Raw genomic sequence first — 21952 nt, 5'->3', positions numbered from 1 at the left:
CAGAGACAGATGGAAAGCAAGTAGGTGGGAAGGTGCACTTGAAGGGAATCTGTCACCACTTTGGAGTTATCAGACCTCTACTATGAGCATACAGGGTATAGAAAAGTAAATCTATACACGCCTGTATGCCCCATAGAGGTTTGATTGCAGAGAAAAGCACTTTAATCAGTTCTATTTTGGACAGGCTTGGCGTCTGGGAGACGCCAAGAAATCCCCGCCTACGTGCTTATTATTCCCCCAAATCCCCGCCTATACGCTTAATTATCATATTCCCCCCTTCCTCTGCACGTCACAGGGCCCTGTGACGTCCACTGTGCTCCCTCTTTTGCCGGGCATGCTCAAAGCGCCGCTCACATAGAGCGCGCTTTGCTTCATCCCGGCCCCGTCTGCCTGTGCACTGCACCGCAGGTTTCTACTGCGCAGGCATCGGGGAGTCACTGTCACTTCCCGGCGCCTGCGCAATGGAACCTTGCAGTGCAATAGAACCCTGCAGCGCAGTGCACAGGCAGACGGGGCCGGGATGAAGCAAAGCGCGCTCTAAACAGCCATCATCTACATGTCACTACAACTATTTGAGAAAAGCTAACGCCTTAAATGCTACTACCAATCTTTGACAGAGGTATTTAACCCCTTCATAACATTGCGATTTTTTTTGCTTTTGAGGATTTTTTTTTTCTTCCTCTTATTCTAAAAGCCATAACTTTTTTATTTTTCTGTCCCCATAGCCTTTTGAGAGATTATTTTTTGCGAGACCAGTTGTACTTTTGAATGACACCATTCATTTTATCATGTCATGTATTGGAAAGCGGGAAGAAAATTCTAAGTGCATTGAAATTGCAAAAAAAGTTAAATTCCACAAGTGTTGATTTTTTATTTACTGTGTTCACTTTATGGTAAAACTGACCTATCAATTTGATTTTCCAAGTCAGTACAAGAACGCAGATGGCAAAAATACATAGGTTTATTTTTATTTAAGTGGTGAAATTTTTTTGGTATATTTTTTTTCTTTTTGATGCTGTTTACCGATCAGATTATTTTATATTATTTTATTATTATTCTCATCTCTCATATCCTTCTTGTCTCACAACCCTAAACAGCTATTCAACACCTTCAATTCTCTCCTCAGCCACTCATCTCATTTGCCTTAACCCGGAAGTGAGTGCAGTGGCTATAGTGTTGTGTGGGGATATTAAACTTTGCTGCACTTAATTGCTAGTAAAGGTGGATAACATGTTTTCAAACATGTGGAGGCTACAAACAATGATTTTTTTGGGATATTCTGGAAACATCGGTTAAAGGAGTATGAACTTTGCAATTTGCGCTCCATTCCAAACACAGAATGTGATTTATGGGGGGTGGATAAGAAGGCATGCTGAGCAATAATGAGTGTGGCTGTGGATGATGAAGAATACTGTTCCCTCGCTGTCGATTATGAACACTTCACCAAGCTAAGTCCTTGATACTTTTTGTCTATTTGTTGGGTCTTAGGTTCATCAGGAGCTGGTCCCTATCTAAGGGGAAATGCGTCGAGTTATATAGCATGCTATTTTGGACATGAGCTTTATGGCATATTATTCTGAATAACATGTATTGGGTGCTAACACTGCACTTTAGCAGCTTATGTATAGCATAAAATAAACCTTGCACTTTATCTGGGCATTGTGCAATTATTTTGACTTTTGATTGACATCTGAAGCTTGATGGTTTGGGGATTGGTGCAATAGGTATCACATGATTGGGATGGAGGTATTGCCTTATTGAATATAGCTACTATTGGTATCCTTGTCCTGCATGCACCTTATGTGAGTTGCATATAATAGAGTGTTGGTGAATTAGCAACCTTTTGTTGAAATATTTGGAGGTATTATCTCTACCTTTCAAGAGTTCTGGATATTAGCCTATTGCTTTGGATTTTTAGGTTTTCCTACTTTCTTCTGTCTGTCTTCTATTTGAGGGCCTATTAGGGTCAGGCAGGGAGAGTCGATGTGGAGCAGGGGGCGCCACTGCTCAGGTTAAGGGTGCCAACCTCCGCTGCCAGGCAGGTTGACAAGAGAGGGATACCCTACATATTTTATGTTTCTGTCTGTCTATTTGAAAAATGTCCTTATATTATCAGGGAATGGGACACATGTCTATGGTTTAGCATATGCTATAGCCTGAGATATATATCTGACCAATTGGTCTGTCTTTTCATTCCAGACGTAGGCCCAGTTATCCAATTGGGGAGTTGTTCTGTGATATTTATCCCCAGGAAAGGGCCCAGTATGGTCATACAGGGACAGCCGACGCTGAGCGGGGGTGCCATTGCGCAGGATAAGGGTGCCAACCTTTGCAGCTAGGTAGGGAAACACTAGCATGATTGTAGGGTGAGTTCCCTAATCCTGCCTACTTGTTTACTGGATGGCCAATGTTTTTATTTATTTTTTTCTATGTGTTTCTGTTTTTGAGATTTTTAAAGATTTTTAATAAAAGTGATATTTTATGTATCTAGTAATTTTTGCTGTTTAGAATCTGTGATCAGATTAACTTTTTCTATATCTTCTTTCTCATATAAGTCAAAACCTTGACTAAAATAAGTTCATAAAGTGTCACAGGCAACACACTCAAATAAGAGGTATTTATTGATTAAGAGATGAATTATTGAGCACTGAAAAACTACTAAAGGCAATATTGCCCAAAGAATGGTACATATCAAATTCAGTATTGAATACACACCTTACGTATGCGACACCAATGAACTCAGAGACCAGGGACACTAAACCCTATGCATTACGCCACTATTGTGGCTTCTTCAGGGGTAGTGTGTTTTTAACAGCTATTTAATTGTATGTCTATGGGTTTTTTGAATAAAGAATTTTTTGTACTATACTTATATACATTGAAATTGTTATTTATTTATTTGTAACATTACTGTTGCTAGACCACCATATGTTCTCTTTCTGCTAGTATCCATTTTGGGTGTGTAAGCACAGTAATTGCTGGATATATATTAGAACGTGGTGCTGGGATTCTTTTGTATTGTCTCCCTCCCAACACTCTCGCACCCCTCCAGTCTGTCCTAAACTCTGCTGCCCAACTAAACCACCTGTCCACCAGCTATTTCCCGGCCTCTCCTCTCTGTTAATCCCTCCACTGCCTCCCCATTGCCCAGAGTCTCCAGTTCAAAACCCTAACCACGGCATACAAAGCCATCCACAACCTGTCTCCTCCATATATCTGTGACCTAGTCTCCCGATACATACCTGCACGCAGCCTCCGATTCTCACAAGATCTCCTGCTCTACTCCCCTCTTATCTTCTCTTCCCACAATCGCATATAAAATTTCTCCCATGCATCCCTTTTACTCTGGAACTCTCTACCCCAACATATCAGATTCTCACCTGCAGTGGAAGCCTTCAAAAGAAACCTGAAGACCCCCTCTACAAGGCCTACAACCTGCAGTAACCATTGCTCCACCATACCGCTGCACGACTAGCTATACCCCCGCCTACTGTATCCTCACCCATTCCTTGTAGACTTTGAGCCTTCGTTGGCAGGGTCCTCGCTCCTCCTGTACCAGTCGCCGTCACGTTTTGTTCAAGATTATTGTAATTGTTTTGTTGGTATACCCCTTTTTCACATGTAAGGTGCCATGGAATAAATGGCACTATCACAATAGTTTTTTTTATAATATTTTGATATATCGAACATTTCTGAATCCAGCGATACCAAATATGTGTATTTATTTAATGAAATTTGTTTTATTTTTAATGGGGCAAAAAGGGGGTGATTTGAATTTGTTTTTTCTTTCTTTTCATATTTTTAAAAACTTTTTTTTTCTCACTTTTACTGACTTCAATAGTGCTTCACCACTGCTATGTGTAGCAGAAATCATGATCTCCTTTGAACGCTAGCCACGAGCCGCCTTTCACAGGAGGATTGTAATGACAGGCACGGGGGGGGGTGCTCATCAGCAGACCCCCAGTTGTCATGACAACCCATCGGCGCCCCACGATCAAGTGTCATGTGTACTGATGAGTGGGATGAATGACGCTCTTCTGTTAACTCAAAATTAAATCCGTCATCAAGAGCAAGACAAGTTGTGGGCTCGGGTGTGAGCCCACATCAAAGGGAAGGATGCGAACTTTGATGTAAATATACGTTAAAGGTCGTGAAGGGGGTTAAAGCTTGTTGTCCCAGCGGCACGCCATTTCATGCACCCATTGCGCCCACACCACCTCTCTCAAGACACAATCACAAGTTGTCAATGGGTTGCCATGTCCAATCTCATTTGAAGCCCAGATGCAGGTTTGTCTTAATAGGAAAACATGATCTTCCTTATATACTGCAATCAGACGATCACAGCTTTGAGTCATTTAAATTAAATATATAAATATAAAAATTGGAATCACCCAGACTTTATACAACCCCTGGCAAAAATTATGGAATCACTGGGCTTGGAGGATGTTCATTCAGTTGTTTAATGTTGTTGAAAAAAGCAGATCACACACATAACACAAAACTAAAGTCATTTCAAATGGCAACTTTAGGGCTTTAAGAAACACTAAAAGAAATAGAGATAAAAAATGTGGTACTCAGTAAGGGTCATTTTTTTCAGACCAAGCAGAGGGAAAAAATTATGTAATCACTCAATTCTGAGGAAAGAATTATGGAATCATGAAAAACAAACACACAAAAGAGCACTCCAATACATCACTATTATTTTGTTGCACCATCTCTGGCATTAATAACAGCTTACAGTCTCTGAAGCATGAACTTAATGAGTGACAAACAGTACTCTTCATCAATCTGGCTCCAACTTTCTGATTGCTGTTGCCAGATCAGCTTTGCAGGTTGGAGCCTTGTTATGGACCATTTTCTTCAACTTCCACCAAAGATTTTCAATTGGATTGAGATCTGGACTATTTGCAGGCCATGACATTGACCTTATGTGTCTTCTTTCAAGGAATGTTTTCACAGTTTTTGCTCTATGGCAGGATGCATTATCATCTTGAAAAATGATGTCATCATCCCCAAACATCCTTTCAATTGATGGGATAAGAAAACTGTCCAAAATATCGATGTAAACTTGGGCATTTATTGAAGATGTAATGACAGCCATCTCCCAGTGCCTTTACCTGACATGCAGCCCCATATCATCAATGACTGTGGAAATTTGCATGTTCTCTTCATGCAGTCATCTTTATAAATCTCATTGGAACGGCACCAAACAAAAGTTCCAGCATCATCACCTTGCCCATTGCAGATTCGCGAATCATCACTAAATATGACTTTCATCCAGTCATCCACAGTCCACGATTGCTTTTCCTTAGCCCATTGTAACCTTGTTTTTTTCTGTTTAGGTGTTAATGATGGCTTATGTTTAGCTTTTCTGTATGTAAATCCCATTTCCTTTAGGCCGTTTTTTACAGTTCGGTCACAGGCATTGACTCCAATTTCCTCCCATTCGTTCCTCATTTGTTTTGTTATGCATTTCCTGTTTTGGAGACATATTGCTTTAAGTTTCCGGTCTTGACTCTTTGATGTCTTCCTTGGTCTACCAGTATGTTTGCCTTTAACAACCTTCCCATGTTGTTTCTATTTGGTCCAGATTTTAGACACAGCTAACTGTGAACAACCAACATCTTTTAAGAGTTTAATAATCCTCTCCTTTGTTTCAATTGACATCTCTCGTTTTGGAGCCATGATTCATGTCAGTCCACTTGGTGCAACAGCTCTCCAAGGTGTGCTCATTCCTTTTTAGATGCAGACTAACGAGCAGATCTAATTTGATGCTGGTGTTAGTTTTGGAAATGAAAATTTACAGGGTGATTCCATAATTTTTTCCTCAGAATTGCGTGATTCCCTCTGCTTGGTCTGAAAAAAATTACCCTTACTGAGTACCACATTTTTTATCTTGATTTCTTTTAGTGTTTCTTAAAGCCCTAAAGTTGCCATTTGAAATGACTTTAGTATTGTGCCATGTCTGTGATCTGCTTTTTTTCAACAACATTAAACAACTGAATGAACATCCTCCGAGCCCGGTGATTCCATAATTTTTGCCACGGGTTGTAATACTAAAAATCAAAATATTAAAAAAAAAAGCTAATAAAAAATGTACATATTTGCTATTGATGTGTCTGTAAAATAAAACAACATAGTAAACCAAAACTGAAATGCCAGAATTATCATTTTTCGTTCTTGGTACCACCCACAAACTTAAAAAAAGAAAAATAATATAAATATATTGTATGTACCCTAAAATTATGTCAATAGAAATGGCAGCTCTGCAATAAAAAAACTCCACTGACGGAAAAAAAATATATGTTATCTCAGAAAAAAAACTATTTACAAATTTCTGAATTTTTTCATCACTAAAATAAAAATAAAACCTATATAACTTTTGGTATGGCTGTAATTTTTCTGACCTGATGATTCATGTTGGCATGTCATTTTTACAACATAATGGACATCATAAAAACAGATCGGAATTGTGTTTTTTCCTGCCATTTCACTGCATTTGAAATGTTTTTCCTGTTTTTGCCTTACATTATATAGTAAAATCCAAAGTGTGATTCTTTCTGCAAGAAAAAACAAGCATTTGACTGGCTTTGTCGATGGAAGAATTAAAAAGCTATAGTCATTGGTAGAATAAACCCTGAAACATAGATTTTGATAGTCTAAAATATGTAGCATATAAAAAGTAATGAAAAAAATATTGAAACTTACAACAGTGTTTGATACACGGTGTTTTTTGTTTGTTTTGTCTTTTTTCCCCCCTTCCCCTATTATTGTAAACTTTCCTCAATAAAAATAATCTGATGGAAACTTACAACAGTTATATATTTTTGTTTAAAGGTTAGTCAAGAAGGAAAATCTCTGCTTGACAAGCTACAAAGACCATTAACTCCTGGAAGCGCTGATTCCTTGACTGCTTCTTCCAACTATTCAAAGGCTGTCCATCACGTCTTAGATGCTGTCCATGAAGTTTTGCATCATCAACGACAGCTGGAAAATATATGGCAGCATCGTAAGGTTCGATTACATCAGCGACTACAACTTTGTGTTTTTCAGCAAGATGTTCAGCAGGTAATTTATTTTTAACGGTAGCCATAAATGAGTGTCACATTACTAGATGTTTATCGATCACCCATGACCGCACCATGAGAGAGGGGATTCCCCCCACTAAGGACAAGAAACCTACAGGCTGAAAGGACAGCACCTCTCTCCCGCCTCAGTTGGTTTCCTGTCCTTGATGGGGAACCTGTTGCAGGCTTACCTGCGTTATGAAAGAAGATCACAAGATTTTCGTCTCCCAGTCATGGCCTGCCGATTCAGGCAGGGATCCCTTCTCTTCCTCAAACATCGCAGGGCTCCTGGAAGTGCCACGGCGGGCTCAAGGATTCCTGCTCCGTGTGTGGTCGCAATATGAGCGGCGTCCCCTGCCTGGGGATGGGCCACTCTGGCGTGGCTCAGACGGCAGGCGTTTCATATGCATGCCGGGGCCTGAATTCTTCCCGCAGCCAAGCGGAAGTGTCGTGTGCCTGAATGAAGAGTGCTAACACGCCCAGAGGGCAGACGCACCAGGGTCGCATCGGAAGAATTAATATCATTTCGGGGAGGCGTCCCCCGCCAGGAAAGAGGGGGAATCGGTGAATGATGTGCTGGATGCTGCGCTGGGGCATATGACCCAAAAGCAGTGGCCAGTCTATTAGAAACTGGCTCCACTGCTTGGGTGCTTCCCAGCACTTCTGTTCCCTGGTGTACGATGGAGGAAAATTGCAAGCAGCAGCAACATCAGCTGATGCCTGGAACAAAGAATGTGTGGAGCGGCGTCGCTGTCATGGTAGTGGAGGGAGCGGCCGTACCGTGGAGAAATGTGGATCTAGGAGCAGGTCCAGGCAACTAGCCTCCAACAGGATGGACGAATCTAAAGCATCTAGGGAGGATACCGTGGCTGAGAAAGGTCCTCCGCCTAAAAAAAAAAAAAAAAAAAGTGCCAGAAAGTAAAAAAAAAATAAACGGAAAAATATTAAAAAAATATATATGTACTGTATAAATATGTTGAAGAAATAAAAATGTATATAGTACCCATAAATATTATATAAAAAAGTACCCATATTTGGTATCGCCGTGTTGAGAACGACCTGACCTATAAAGCTATCCCACTAGTTAACCACTTTAGTGAACACGTTAAAAAAATAAATAAATAAATAAAAACAAAGCAAAAAATGGTGCTTTATCATCATAGCGCCGAACAAAAAGTGGAATAAAGCTTAATCAATAAGACGAAAATAAATAAAAATGGCACCGATCATCTTGTGCCCCAAAAAACAAGCCACCATACAGCTCCATCAGCTGAAACATAAAAAAAGTTATAGCTCTCAGAATAAAGCGATGCAAAAAAACTATTTTTTCTATAAAATAGTTTTTGTGTAAAACCTTAAAAACCTATATAAATGTAGTACCGCCGTAAACGCACTGACCCAAAGAATAAAGCCTTAACAAATTTACCACACGCAGAATTGCATAAAAAAAAACTGCATTGTTATTTGTTTATTCTGCCTCCCAAAAATCGGAATAGAAAGTGATCAAAAAATGTCATGTGCCGAAAATGGTACCAATAAAAACGTCAACTTGTCCCGCGAAAAATATGCTCTTGTGTGACTGTGTCGGCCGGAATATGGAAAAATTATAGCTCTCAAAATATGGCGATGCAAAAACTAATCTTTGGAAAAAAATGTTTTTTTTAGTGCGTGACAGCTGTCAATCATAAAAACCCAATATAAATCTGGTGTCGCTGTAATCGTACTGACCCGAAGAATAAAATTGTCTAATCACTTATATCGCGCGAGGAACGACGTAAAAAATATATAAAACCAATTCTTCACCTGCTACTGATTTGTTAATTTTGGATCCCAAAGATCCCAGCAAGGCTCGGCTCACATCTGTTCTGCGCTGAGAGCTTACACCGAGGTTTCCGTGTAAATCTCTGAAATATGTGATTCAGACGGAACCCCCAGTGGAAGAATCCCTATAATGAGACAGGTGGAGGCACTGTGGACGCCGTCTGGCCTGTGATCCCACAGTCTTTTTATTAGGCTTAAATCTGCTGCCTCACTATAGTGAATGGATCCCTCTGGATAGGATTAAGGTTGTGTTAGGGTTAGGGTTGTGTTAGGGTTAGGGTTGTGTTAGGGTTAGGGTTGTGTTAGGGTTAGGGTTGTGTTAGGGTTAGGGTTGTGTTAGGGTTAGGGTTGTGTTAGGGTTAGGGTTGTGTTAGGGTTAGGGTTGTGTTAGGGTTAGGGTTGTGTTAGGGTTAGGGTTGTGTTATGGTTAGGGTTGTGTTATGGTTAGGGTTGTGTTATGGTTAGGGTTGTGTTATGGTTAGGGTTGTGTTATGGTTAGGGTTGTGTTATGGTTAGGGTTGTGTTGGGGTTAGGATTACGGATAGGATTAGGGTTAGGGTTGTGATTTTTTTCAAGAGTAAAGAAAAAAAAAATGATGATGATATGGTGCCTAGTGTTTAGCGGAAGTGCTTGCTACTTGAGTTTGCATTGGGTGCTCGAGTATGCACAGAGTATCACGGGAGCTCGAGTGACCTGCTTGAGTCCCCGGCCCGCATGTTTTGCAGCTGTTATACTGCCAAAAAAACCACGCGAGGATTGCCTACCATACACGAGCAATCCCTGCATGTTTTTTGGGGGGTTTCTAACAATCGTGAAACATGCGGGACAGGGACTCGAGCATGTCACTCGAGCACTCGCGATACTTGGTGCATACCCAAGTACACGATGCAAACTCAAGTAACGAGCATTTGCGCTCAAGAATAATGACAACTTATTCAATATGATGACCTAATGTTATCAAATTCTGTGTCGTACCGCTGAGTTCAAAATGTTCACTATATCCCTTGATAAAATCCTTGAGGGGTGTAGTTTCCAAAATGGTGTCACTTGTGGGGGGTTTCCACTGTTTAGGCACATTAGGGGCTCCTCAAACGCGACACGGTGTCCTCTAATTATTCAAATGGCGCTCCTTCCCTTCCAAGCCATACCGTGCACCCAAACAGTGTTTTTTCCCCACATAAGGGGTATCTGCAAATTTTGGGTCCATTTTCTCCTGTTCCCCTTGCAAAACTAAAAAAATTGGGTCTAAATTTAATTTTTTTGTAAAAAAATGTTAAATGTTCAGGTTTCTTCCACATTCCAAAAATTTCTATGAAGCACCTGAAGAGTTAAGAAGCTTCTTGAATGTGGTTTTGAGCACCTTGAGGGGTGCATTTTTTAGAATGGTGTCACTTTTGGATATTTTCTGTCATAAAGGCCCTTTAAAGTCACTTCAAATCTGATGTGGTCCCTATAAAAATAGTTTTGTTGGAAAAATGAGAAATCGCTGGTCTCTTTTAACCCTTATAACTTCCTAAAAAAAAAAAATGGCTCCAAAATGGTGCTGATGTAAAGTAGACATGTGGGAAATGTTATTTTTTAACTATTTTGTGTGACATATCTCTCTGATTTAAGGGCATGAAAATTCAGATTTTGAAAATTGCAAGATTTCTGCCAAATTTCAGATTTTTTTTCACAAATAAACGCAAGTCATATCAAATAAATGTTACCGCTATCATGAAGTACAATATGTCATGAAAAAACTATCTCAGAGTCACCGGGATCCATTGAAGCGTTCCAGAGTAATTACCTCATAAAGTGACAGTGGTCAGAATTGTAAAAATTGTCCTGGTCATTAACGTGCAAACCACCTTCGGGGTTGAAGGGGTTGTGCCACCATAAAGAATACATTTAATTAAGTAGAATATGTGTAAATAATTTTTTTTGCTATTTACAGTTATTAAAAATTATTCTCCATTTAAAACATAACCTTTCATCTTCTGAAATGGGCCCCTTGGCATTATTCTGTCTGCAAGCGTTAATCGTCCATCCCAGTGGCCAATCAGCTGGTCGCACATGTACAGTTCTGCCATCATAAAAAAGTATTTCTTCACCTTCTTCTAGTGTGCACAATGTATGTGAGATGCTCCCTGCGCTCATGTGGAAAGACAGTAATGGCTCCACTTCACCCAGCTATTTCTAGGGATTCCTGACCCTCAATTTCACCCTCACTAATCTCTTGCAGGTGGCCAAAGCGTCTGCTTCAGGCTTGACTGATCAGAGTCCACACAGCTCATGACCAAGGCAGGAGAGCCAAGAACAAGGAATGATACAGCACAAAAGCAGATTCCACTCCAAATCTGCTGCAGGGGGTTCCCCAGGTGAAGCTTTAGGTTAAGTGCACATGTAGCGTTTTTGATGTGTTTTCGCAGCGGTTTTTCTGCTTGGAAACGCATCAAATCCTGATGTGCTATGCACATGTTGCGGAAATTTCCACTCAGGATTAGCATTGCGTTTTAAAACGCAGCATGTCCTTTCTATGCAGCGTTTCCCACCCATTGACTTTCATTGAACCTCAGCAAATCCACAGGTATAATATTTATACCTGCGGATTTGCTGCGGTTCAATTAAAGTCAATGGGCCGGGGAAACGCTGCAAAAACTCTGCATAGATTGGTACCCGGGTCAGCTGGCGAGGACTACTACTCGCATTTTCCGAACGACGATGCTGCTGATAGCAGCGAGAGCGGCGCAGCTGAGGGGAGTAGTAGTTTCCTCAGCCAAGCCAGGACTACGTGGGGTGTAAAATAAACAAAAAAAAACCCCACTATGCTCACCTGTCTGGCGCCCCCCGGTATCCCCCGGCATCCTGATAACCCAGCGGTACACTGCGGGGAGTGCATTTGCTCCCCACAGTGTGTATCTCTGTGCGGCCAGGACCTGAGGTCACGTGAGCTCTCAGCTGAAGATTAGCTGAGCGGTCACGTGACCTCACTTTACGGCATGTTCCCACGTATCACTGATACAGTATGGGGTCAACGGGGCTGATCAGCTGATCTTCAGCTGATGAACCCAAGTGACCCCACTCCTGCAGCAGCAATGTACACTGACAGGAGTGATTTTACACTCCAGTCAGTATACATTGCTGTCTAATACAGCAGTGGCATCAGTGGTTGCTGATGTCACTGCTGTAGAAGTGACACGAATTGCCGAGGGACAATCTAGATTACGTTGTGATGGCGGACAGATGAGGGATATGGTTATTTTTTTTTATTTATTTTTTTTACAGACGATCGAGGGATTCGAGGACTGGGTGTGAAATAAAACAAAAATTAAAACCATGTGTCATTTTATTTCATTAAAATACTTTATTCTGGCCTTGTCTTTTATATACTTCTCTCCATTACTAATCTGGGCTTCATGTCAGCAGCCAATACAAGGATTACGTGAACCCCAACCCCATTACCCCACTCGCCACCGCTACATGGCAGTGGGAAGAGCGGAGGCTAAGCGCCAGATTTGGTGCATCTTATGAATGTGCCATTTCTGGGACTGCTGAGGGGTGATATTAGCTCAAAATAATTTCTATCCCATTCCCTGATGACGCCGCTTGTGCTGTGAAACATGTTGGGGGGACATGTGCTGAGATTTATTTATCCCATTTAGCTCTAGTGATGACAATGACACCCCATGGGGCCATCAGAACATCATAGATTTCAGTCTATTTATCATTTTGGCTGATTAGGGGATACTATTTTAATACTCTCTACATTCACATTTTAATATAAAGAATAAAAGTTAAAATGTATAGCCTGTTTAGAGAGGGATAATTATGTGGGTTTTCCTATTTCGTTCATTATTTGTACATACATTCCTCCAAGGCTATCCTTTTTTCCTCTTTGGTTGTGATATTGCAATATGTCCCTAAAAAACAGTCTCAGAATCATTGGACTTCATTAAAGCATTCCAGAGTTATTACTTCATGAAGTGACACTGGTCAGAATTGTAACATTTGGCCTGGTCATGAAGGTTGAAATTCTGGTAAAGGGGTTAAATATTTAAAATTTTACTAAATGCCTTTATTTAGCAAAAAGAAAATTTTTAGTTGGTCGACTATTAGGATTTTAAATGACAGCTCCCAGCTGTTTCCCAGCCATCCCAGCTGTGAGGCAGGACAGGCTGCGTAAAGACGTCTGCTTGAGACAGACTGTATATGCTGTTACTTGTGTATGTGCATGTATGTGTGTATACATATATACACATACATACATCAGATCATGTGATCAAGCTGCTGATGTGACTCGCCGGCGCTGCGGAGGCACGCGCATTGGTGGTAAGTGCTCTGTACGCCAGAGCTGGAGACAACAAAGATATATTGTAATGGAGGGGGAGATTTATTGTAATGGAGGGGAGATTTATTGTAATGGAGGAGAGATTTAGTGTGGGGGGATTTATTGTAATGGAGGGGAAGATGTATTTATTGTATGGTTGGAGAGATTTATTGTCTGAGAGAGAGGGATATTTTTTTTAAGTGGGGATGGGTGCGGATTCAGTATGGTGAGTTGGGATTGGTGCGGACATAGAATGGAGAGGATAGGTGCATATGCAATATGGGGAGCGAAGGAAGGGGAATGTATGCTGACACAGTATATGGAGCGAGGGTGATGTGTGCAGACACAGTATAGGGAATTGTGGGGGGATGTGTGAGGGTGTAAATTTATGAGTAGACAGTATGGTTAACAGGGGCAATGTGAGATAAGACCGTAGGAGAAGTGAGGGTGAAACGTGTGAGGAGACCGTATGGGGGGAGAAAATTGTGAGTGGGCACAGAATTAAAACTGAATGTGTATGTGTGTTGGGGGGTAGCATGGGGTGACAGTATAAGGTCACAGCCAACAGGGGAGTGTGATGAGGGCACACAGTATAGACACTGGGCCCTATAGGGGGGCACAGTGTGTAGAGGGGGCCCAGTATGGAAAGGAGAGGGCAGTGTGGAGGGCATGTGCCATAAGAGGGACAGTGTGAGGGTCATATTTTGTGCAGGGAAAATAGTGAGGGGCAATTTATTCAGGGGCTCAGCGTAGGGTAGATATTTTTATCCTGGAGCATTATAATGACATTGATATCATTAAGGGCATCATGTGGGGATGTGCTGCAGAAGACCGGAGAAGATGGAAGTCTGCAGAGATGGGCTGTGGATGAGAAAACTCACCATGTAGTCTGGATAAGATTTAAGAGGACAACTCTAGAGATGTTAACTATCAGGCATCTGGTTGTAAATGTGTTTTTTTGTTATTTTGACTAATTCTCTTGTTTCTATTTGTTAGGAGCATTAAAGTGGTTGTCCAAGTTTGTGATGAGCCTGCAGTCATTCCATGTGACTGCATACTTCTGAATTCTCACAGTGCACGCTGTCAGGATTCTCTCATGCTGTCGATTTGCATACATGCAGTCAAGTGGCGACTAGACATGCTTTGCCTCATTTAATGAAAATGAATTGAGCGAGGTCGGACACGTCTAGTCGGAATGTGGCCATAAGTATAAAAATCGCATACTTGTGCAAGGGAGAATCCTAAAAGTTTGCAGTTCACTTGTTTTTTTTTTCTCCTGTTCTTTCAAGAGCCATACATTTTTTTTACATCTATATACAGTACAGACCAAAAATTTGGACACACCTCATTTAAAGATTTTTCTGTCTTTTCATGGCTATGAAAATTGTACATTCACACTGAAGTCATCAAAACTATGAATTAACACATGTGGAATTATATACTTATCAAAAAAGTGTGAAACAACTGAAAATATGTCTTATATTCTAGGTTCTTCAAAGTAGCCACCTTTTGCTTTGATGACTGCTTTGCAAACTCTTGGCATTCTCTTGATGAGCTTCAAGAGGTAGTCACCGGAAATGGTCTTCCAACAATCTTGAAGGAGTTCCCAGAGATGCTTTAGCACTTGTTGGCCCTTTTGCCTTCACTCTGCGGTCCAGCTCACCCCAAACCATCTCGATTGGGTTCAGGTCTGGTGACTGTGGAGGCCAGGTCATCTAGCGTAGCACCCCATCACTCTCCTTCTTGGTCAAATAGCCCTTACACAGCCTGGAGGTGTGTTTGGGGTCATTGTCCTGTTGAACAATAAATGATGGTCCAACTAAACGCAAACCGGATGGAATAGCATGCCGCTGCAAGATGCTGTTGTAGCCATGCTGGTTAAGTATGCCTTCAATTTTGAATAAATCCCCAACAGTGTCACCAGCAAAGCACCCCCACACCATCACACCTCCTCCTCAATGCTTCATGGTGGGAACCAGTCATGCTGAGTCCATCCGTTCACCTTTTCTGCGTCGCACAAAGACACGGTGGTTGGAACCAAAGATCTCAAATTTGGACTCATCAGACCAAAGCACAGATTTCCACTGGTCTAATGTCCATTCCTTGTGTTCTTTAGCCCAAACAAGTCTCTTCTGCTTGTTGCCTGTCCTTAGCAGTGGTTTCCTAGCAGCTATTTTACCATGAAGGCCTGCTGCACAAAGTCTCCTCTTAACAGTTGTTGAAGAGATGTGTGCTGCTAGAACTCTGTGTGGCATTGATCTGGTCTCTAATCTGAGCTGCTTTTAACCTGCGATTTCTGTGGCTGGTGACTCGGATAAACTTATCCTCAGAAGCAGAGGTGACTCTTGGTCTTCCTTTCCTGGGGCGATCCTCATGTGAGCCAGTTTCTTTGTAGCACTTGATGGTTTTTACAACTGCACTTGGGGACACTTTCAAAGTTTTCCCAACTTTTTGGACCGACTGACCTTCATTTCTTAAAGTAATGATGGCCATTCATTTTTCTTTACTTAGCTGCTTTTTTCTTGCCATAATACAAATTCTAACAGTCTATTCAGTAGGACTATTTGCTGTGTATCCACCAGACTTCTGCACAACACAACTGCTGGTCCCAACCCCATTTATAAGGCAAGAAATCCCACTTATTAAACCTGACAGGGCACACCTGTGAAGTGAAAACTATTTCCGGTGAAAACCTCTGGAAGCTCATCAAGAGGATGCCAAGAGAGTGCAAAGCAGTCATCAAAGCAAAAGGTGGCTACTTTGAAGAACCTAGAATATCAGACATATTTTCAGTTGTTTCACACTCTTTTGTTAAGTATATAATTCCACATGTGTTAATTCATAGTTTTGATGCCTTCAGTGTGAATGTACAATTTCCATAGTCAAGAAAATACAGAAAAATCTTTAAATGAGAAGGTGTGTCCAAACTTTTTGTCTGTACTGTAGTTGTATGAGATTCTGTTTTTTTGCTGAATGAGTTGTAGTTTTGAATTAATTTTATCACTCAGTATACTGTAATTAAAATTGGGTAAAATATTGCAAGTGAGTGAAATTGCACAAAAACTTCAATTCTGAAATAGTTGTTTTGTTTTGCTTTTGTGTTATTAATTATCCTGTTAAAATAACCTGGCAATATGATTATCTTGGTCAGTATGATTATAGCGAAACTGGTGTAGTTGTTTTTTTTTAAGTGGTGGAAAAAAAATCAGAAATTTGTAAAAAAGAAATAGCTTATTGCCATTTCCTGAAACATATAACATTTTAATTTTTCTATTGATTATTCTGTGTGAGGATTTTTGGGGGGTTATACTGGATGTACCAAAAGCTGATCAAGCAATAAAATAAGTTTGAATCATAAATGGAGTGCCTTGGTTCTTGACTACAAGTTATTTGATTCTTGGATTCTGAAAGTGGTACCCAGCCTATTGATTATTTTAGGTTGCTGATCAAATCTTGAGGAAAAATCAGTGACCGTTTCTTAACATCTGCCATTGATTCATCTCTGCTACACACTGGTAACTACTACTTTTTCCTCTTATTTATTAACCTTTATAGGTGCTGGATTGGATTGAGAATCATGGAGAAGCGTTTCTTAGTAAACACACAGGCGTAGGAAAGTCTCTTAACCGAGCAAAGGCACTACAAAAACGTCATGAAGATTTTGAGGAAGTTGCACAGGTGAATATTCTCTAAATAATTGCTATGAAAATAAATTAAAGGTATAGTTATATGTTTTGTAGAGATTCACTCACTCTTGGCATCAGTTGAGGTATATGCACAGACGTGTCTTGATCACACAGGAAATTTATTGAACGTCCATAAACTTCCAGCTTATGGACATAGCCTCTCCTGGGTACAAAAGGTATAATATAAGTAAACAGTTCATTCACAGGAACATGCAGGCTCACCCATTTAGATATGACAGGTCTTAGTCTCTGTTACAGACTAAACAACAGAGGACATTTCTTCTTCACACACACAGAGACCAAATACCAGAGGTCTTTCCACCTCTCCTATCAGACCACTATGGAGCAGCTCAACAGCCCTTTAGTATTAGCTGCCAGACCTAAATTGGAGACATGGGAGCAGTCAGTCCAACCCATCTTCCCCAGCTGCTCCTAAAACCCAGACCCATAATCCTTGCCCATTAAATATACCTCTCAGCACTGCAGCCTCCTCACCGGGTTTTACATCAGAAGATAGCACCTCGGTGACACATAAGCCATTCAGGACTAGTTATGAGCGAGCACTAAAATGCTCGGGTACTCGTTGCTCGGGTCGAGCAAATTGGAATGCTCGAGTGCTCGGTCCGAGTAACAAGCCCAATGTAAGTCTATGGGAAACTTGAGCATTTTTCTGATGGCCCCCTGCAGAGGGCCTACAAATTGCCCAAATTGATGGGAACAGTGCTCAAATGGCATGGGAACAGCATGGGGAAGACCCCTAGAAGCATCTCTGGCTCCCAGGTCACTGCTGTCAACAATGTTGTCAGAGGTATTACGCCACTTTTATTGACTCACAATAAAACACTCAAAAACGAAACCAAAATAGATTTTCCTGGGAAATATGTTAAGGGGCATCCTTTCCAGGGTAATGACTTGTGTATAAGGCAAAATAAATAACCAAAAACAAAAATGCTCCTCCACACCTTGGGCTATGTTCACACATAGCATTTTTGATGCGTTTTTGCATAGCTTTCTAGGTGAAAAAAACACTTACCAGGAAATGTCATTTTAAAGTTTTACTAACTTATCTGGGCATGTGATGTGTGAGACCTAATCTGACACATCCTGTTTCACTTATGAAGGAGGGACTCAAAGTCACAAACACTATTTTTACAACCTTACTATTCTTACAGGGCCAGCAGTCGGCTATGCTTTGTTGTTCCCATTATTAAGGAGTGGGTCTCCTATACTGTTATTGCATATGCACTGACTGCAAGGGCTGCCAAAAATTTGGACGCTCCCCAGTATCCCTTTGAAGACACATAGAGGAGGGTCTCAGTAAAAATAAAATTCCGATTATAAAGGAGTTGGTCTCTTAGTGGTAGTGCCCATGCAGTGACTGCAAAGGCTGACAAAATTTGGAAAAACCCCAGTAACAATTTAAAGACACATAGAGCTGGGCCACAGTAATGAGTACAACATGTTCCCATTAAAAAAGACAGGGTCTCCCATACTGTTTGTTTATGGAGTGAACACAACTGCTGCCAAAAATTGAAGGAACTCCAATGCCCCTTGCAAGAGACGTAGAGCTCGAAGGACCTCCTGTAATAAATGCTCCCATTATTAGGAAGTGGGTCTCCCATACTGTTTGCCTATGCAGTGAATGCACCGGCTGCCAAAAATTTGGAGGAACTCCAATGTCCATTGCAAGAGACGTAGATATGGTGGTGGAGGATGAGGAGAAGAAGGCGGACAAGAGCAAATAGACAAAATCAGGAAGCGTATAACCATGTCTGCGTGTGAAAACAGAAATGCATGGGAATAGAGTTAGACCTCCCAAAAAAGACACTGTATTTGAGTTTGTTATGCTGCTATCATTCGGTGCTGTTGAGAAGTCTGGCCCAACCCAGCCCTTGTTCAATTTTATGAGAGTCAGCCTGTCAGCATTTTCAGTTGACAGGCAGATGTGCCTATCGGTTATAATTCCGCTAGTGGTACTAAAAACCTGCTCTGACAAAATGCTAGCGGCAGGGCAGGCCAGGACCTCCAAGACATAAAGAGCCAGTTCATGCCACGTGTCCAGCTTGGATACCCAATAATTATAAGGCACAGAGGAATCATGAAGGATGTTGGACGGTCGGCAAGGTACTCCTTCAGCATCTACCGAAACTTTGCCCTACTTGTGAGAGTATCCCATTCATCAGGGCCTGTGCGATGGGAGGGTCTGAGAAAACTGTCCCAGAACTTTGACAGAGTTCCCCTGCCTCTGCTGGATTGGATTTGTGTCTCTTGCCTGTACTCCTTCGTTGTCCAGCGAATTGTGACTTCTTCCGCCAGCTTTTTCAGATGGGAATTTTTTTAATAATTCTGCAACAAGGGCAATCTGGTACTGCCCCATTTTATTAGGCCTGTCTTGCGCGGGATTAAGAGACAAAAAGTTCTCCTTGTAGCGTGGGTCTAGAAGTGTGACCAACCAGTATTACTGTCACCCAAAATTTGGACAACGTGAGGGTCACGGGAAAGGCAGCGTAACAAACTCAGCCATGTGAGCCAGACTGCTAACAGGCAAGACTTCCGTGTCCTCACCAAGAACACGACTGACCATGCTCTCCTCATCCTTCCCCTCCTCCCTGTCCTCAGGCCATCCACACTGAACAGACCTTATGACAGTTGTGCAGGTAGTTTCCTCCGCTATAGACGGTACTCTCTCCTGTTCTTCCCCCTCCTTTTCCTCATTGTCACCCAATCCACGTTGGGATGAGATGAGGCTGGGCTGTGTGGAATCACCCTGTATGGTTCCTTGGTCCACATCATCATGCTCCGCCTGCAATGTGGGCCGAGAGCGTTTCAGAAGACAGAGAAGCGGGATGGTGACACTAATTATTAGTGTGGTTTGTAGTGCGCTGGCTGCGTATTTGCGCCTGCCTTCCCAGGACTGGTGTAGGGACAACTGAACGCTGTGCTGGGAAAAGGATGTGGACGTGCTTGCTGATGGTGCTAGTTGAGACTGTGCAACGACAAGTGCAGAGCGGGAGGCATCATCACATGCGCCATAGACAGGGGATTGACGTGCATGCGCAACAGCGGAAGAAGCAGTGGTGTTACCCGCTGAAACTGTTTCTGGACCCTGGGGTTCGGCCCACGTAGTGCTTTGCTGCTATCTGCCTGATCATGCTGGTGGTGGTCAGGATGCTAGTTTTGCTACCCCCGCTGATGCTGGCCTGGCAGATGGTGCAAGTGGCCTTTTTGGGGTTATCTGCAGTCTTTAAAAAACAACCAGACTTGGGAAGACTTAACAGTTGTATTGGAAACTTCCGTCATGTTGGCGTTATGGGAAGCGCTTTCCCGCCTTGTGTCTGCGTCCACCACACTGCTTCTTCCTTCTTGTTGTGGTGCTACGCCTCCCTCCCCCTGTGTGCTGCTGTACTCACTCTGCATGTTACCTTGCCAGGTTGGGTTACTGACTTCATCGTCCACCACCTCATCTTACACTTCTGCACCCTGGTCCTCCTCCTGACTTTCTGGCAATTGTGTCTCATCATCGTCCACCTCTTGTGACACTTTCCCACCGTCTCATTCGTGTGACCGTGACTACTCAAATATTTGGGCATTGCTACATGCAATCTCCTCTTGCCCCGCTTCAAATGGACCGGGCGAGAGGCCCGAATCTATGAATGGAAAAGTGAACAGCTCTTCGGAGTGTCCAAGTGTGGGCTCAGTTGTCTCCGGGCACTCAGCATGTTGGGAAGAAGGAGTTTCAGGGTGAGGAATATGTGGTCCAGGCTTATGGTTACTGAGACTCGACCATGTGGAAGAGCAGGGTGGTGGTGGTGGTGAAAAAGTGACTGGAAGCATTTTCTGCTATCCAACCAACAACCTTTTGACACTGCTGTGGGTTCAATAGTGGAGTGCTGCGGTCCCCTAGTAATTGAGACAGGAAGGTCGGGTGACAAGATGTGAGTGTTTGTTGTGGCACAATTTCAGCTTGGCTTCGGCCTCTGCATGCACCATCACCATCACGTCCTTTTCCCCATCCCTTGCCACGTGCATCGCCCATTTTAAATGAAGGACAATATTTTCCACGTTCACTACAAATGGCTGGATTTGAACCGCAGTTGTATGTGATACGTGTGACAGAATACCACAGTTCTAAATTGCTGGCCTGTAGGTTACTATTTTTCACAGCGACCTCGTGTCAATAACTTCACTGACACACTAGAGAAAAATGTAATAGGAGGCCAGAAATGGCTGAATTTGGAGTGCACTTATATTTGATGCGTGTGACAGAAAACCACAGTTTTAAATAGCAGGCGTGTAGTTTACTAATACTATACTTCACAGCAGCCCCGTGTGAATAGCTTCACTGACACTGCAATAAATTGTAAATGGAGGCCAGAAATGGCTGAATTGGACCGCAGTTATATGTGAGACATCTGATGGACAACCACGGTTTTAAATAGCTGGCCTGTAGGTTACTATTTTTCACAGTGACCTCATGTCAATAACTTCACTGACACACTGCAACAAAATTTAAATGGAGGCCAATATTTTCCAAGTTCACTACAAACTTCTGGATTTTTATCACTGTGATATGGAAAGGACCTGGCTGTATTCTGCATTGCCAACAAGCAAATTGAGCTGAAAAACTGTGTTCTCTGGATTGCTTTTTAAGCGAATATTCAGGATTAAGATGAAAAAAAAATTGTCCCTGGCCTCTCATACCTTGGGCTATGTCTACAAATATCTGTAACAACAGCAGCAGCAGACAGAAGTGGAATGGAGCCTCTTGTGCTGTATCATGCTCTACAGTCTGCCACATACACTGTCTGCCTGCCTGCCTAACTCTGCTGTCACCACTGAATATATGCAGCTGGATTAGTCTTTTGAAGGACTGTTAGTTGAGATGGATATATATATGTTGTGGAATACCTATACGAGCTATAACCAAGCATATCGTTCCCTGACTCAGCAGCAGCTCTCCCTAGTCTGCCTGTTTCCGGGGTAGATTGTGATGAGACCTGATGACGTTGTGCTGCCAGCCAACCACTGTAATGCCACAACCAACATGGCTGGGGCATTACAGTGCGTGA

General features: G+C 42.1%; 1 protein-coding gene across 7 annotated transcripts in view; it reads left to right on the top strand.

The window, feature by feature from the left end:
* Positions 1–21952, top strand: part of LOC141265383 (triple functional domain protein-like) — a 1868493-nt gene that overhangs the window by 545403 nt on the left and 1301138 nt on the right. For 6 of the 7 annotated variants that reach the window (XM_073678400.1, XM_073678399.1, XM_073678398.1 and 3 more), the window contains 2 exons: positions 6838–7068; positions 16753–16875. In XM_073678400.1, coding sequence (XP_073534501.1) covers positions 6838–7068; positions 16753–16875 — 354 coding nt within the window. The remainder of the gene's footprint in view (positions 1–6837; positions 7069–16752; positions 16876–21952) is intronic. The other variant, XM_073678401.1, reaches the window with a different exon arrangement.

Source organism: Phyllobates terribilis, unplaced genomic scaffold, assembly GCF_046119375.1.
Source record: "Phyllobates terribilis strain yellow unplaced genomic scaffold, ASM4611937v1 Scaffold_4__5_contigs__length_816908805, whole genome shotgun sequence".
NCBI lineage: Eukaryota > Metazoa > Chordata > Amphibia > Anura > Dendrobatidae > Phyllobates > Phyllobates terribilis.
The sequence above is the reverse complement of the archived record's forward strand: the minus strand, read 5'-3'. Positions and strand labels throughout refer to the sequence as shown.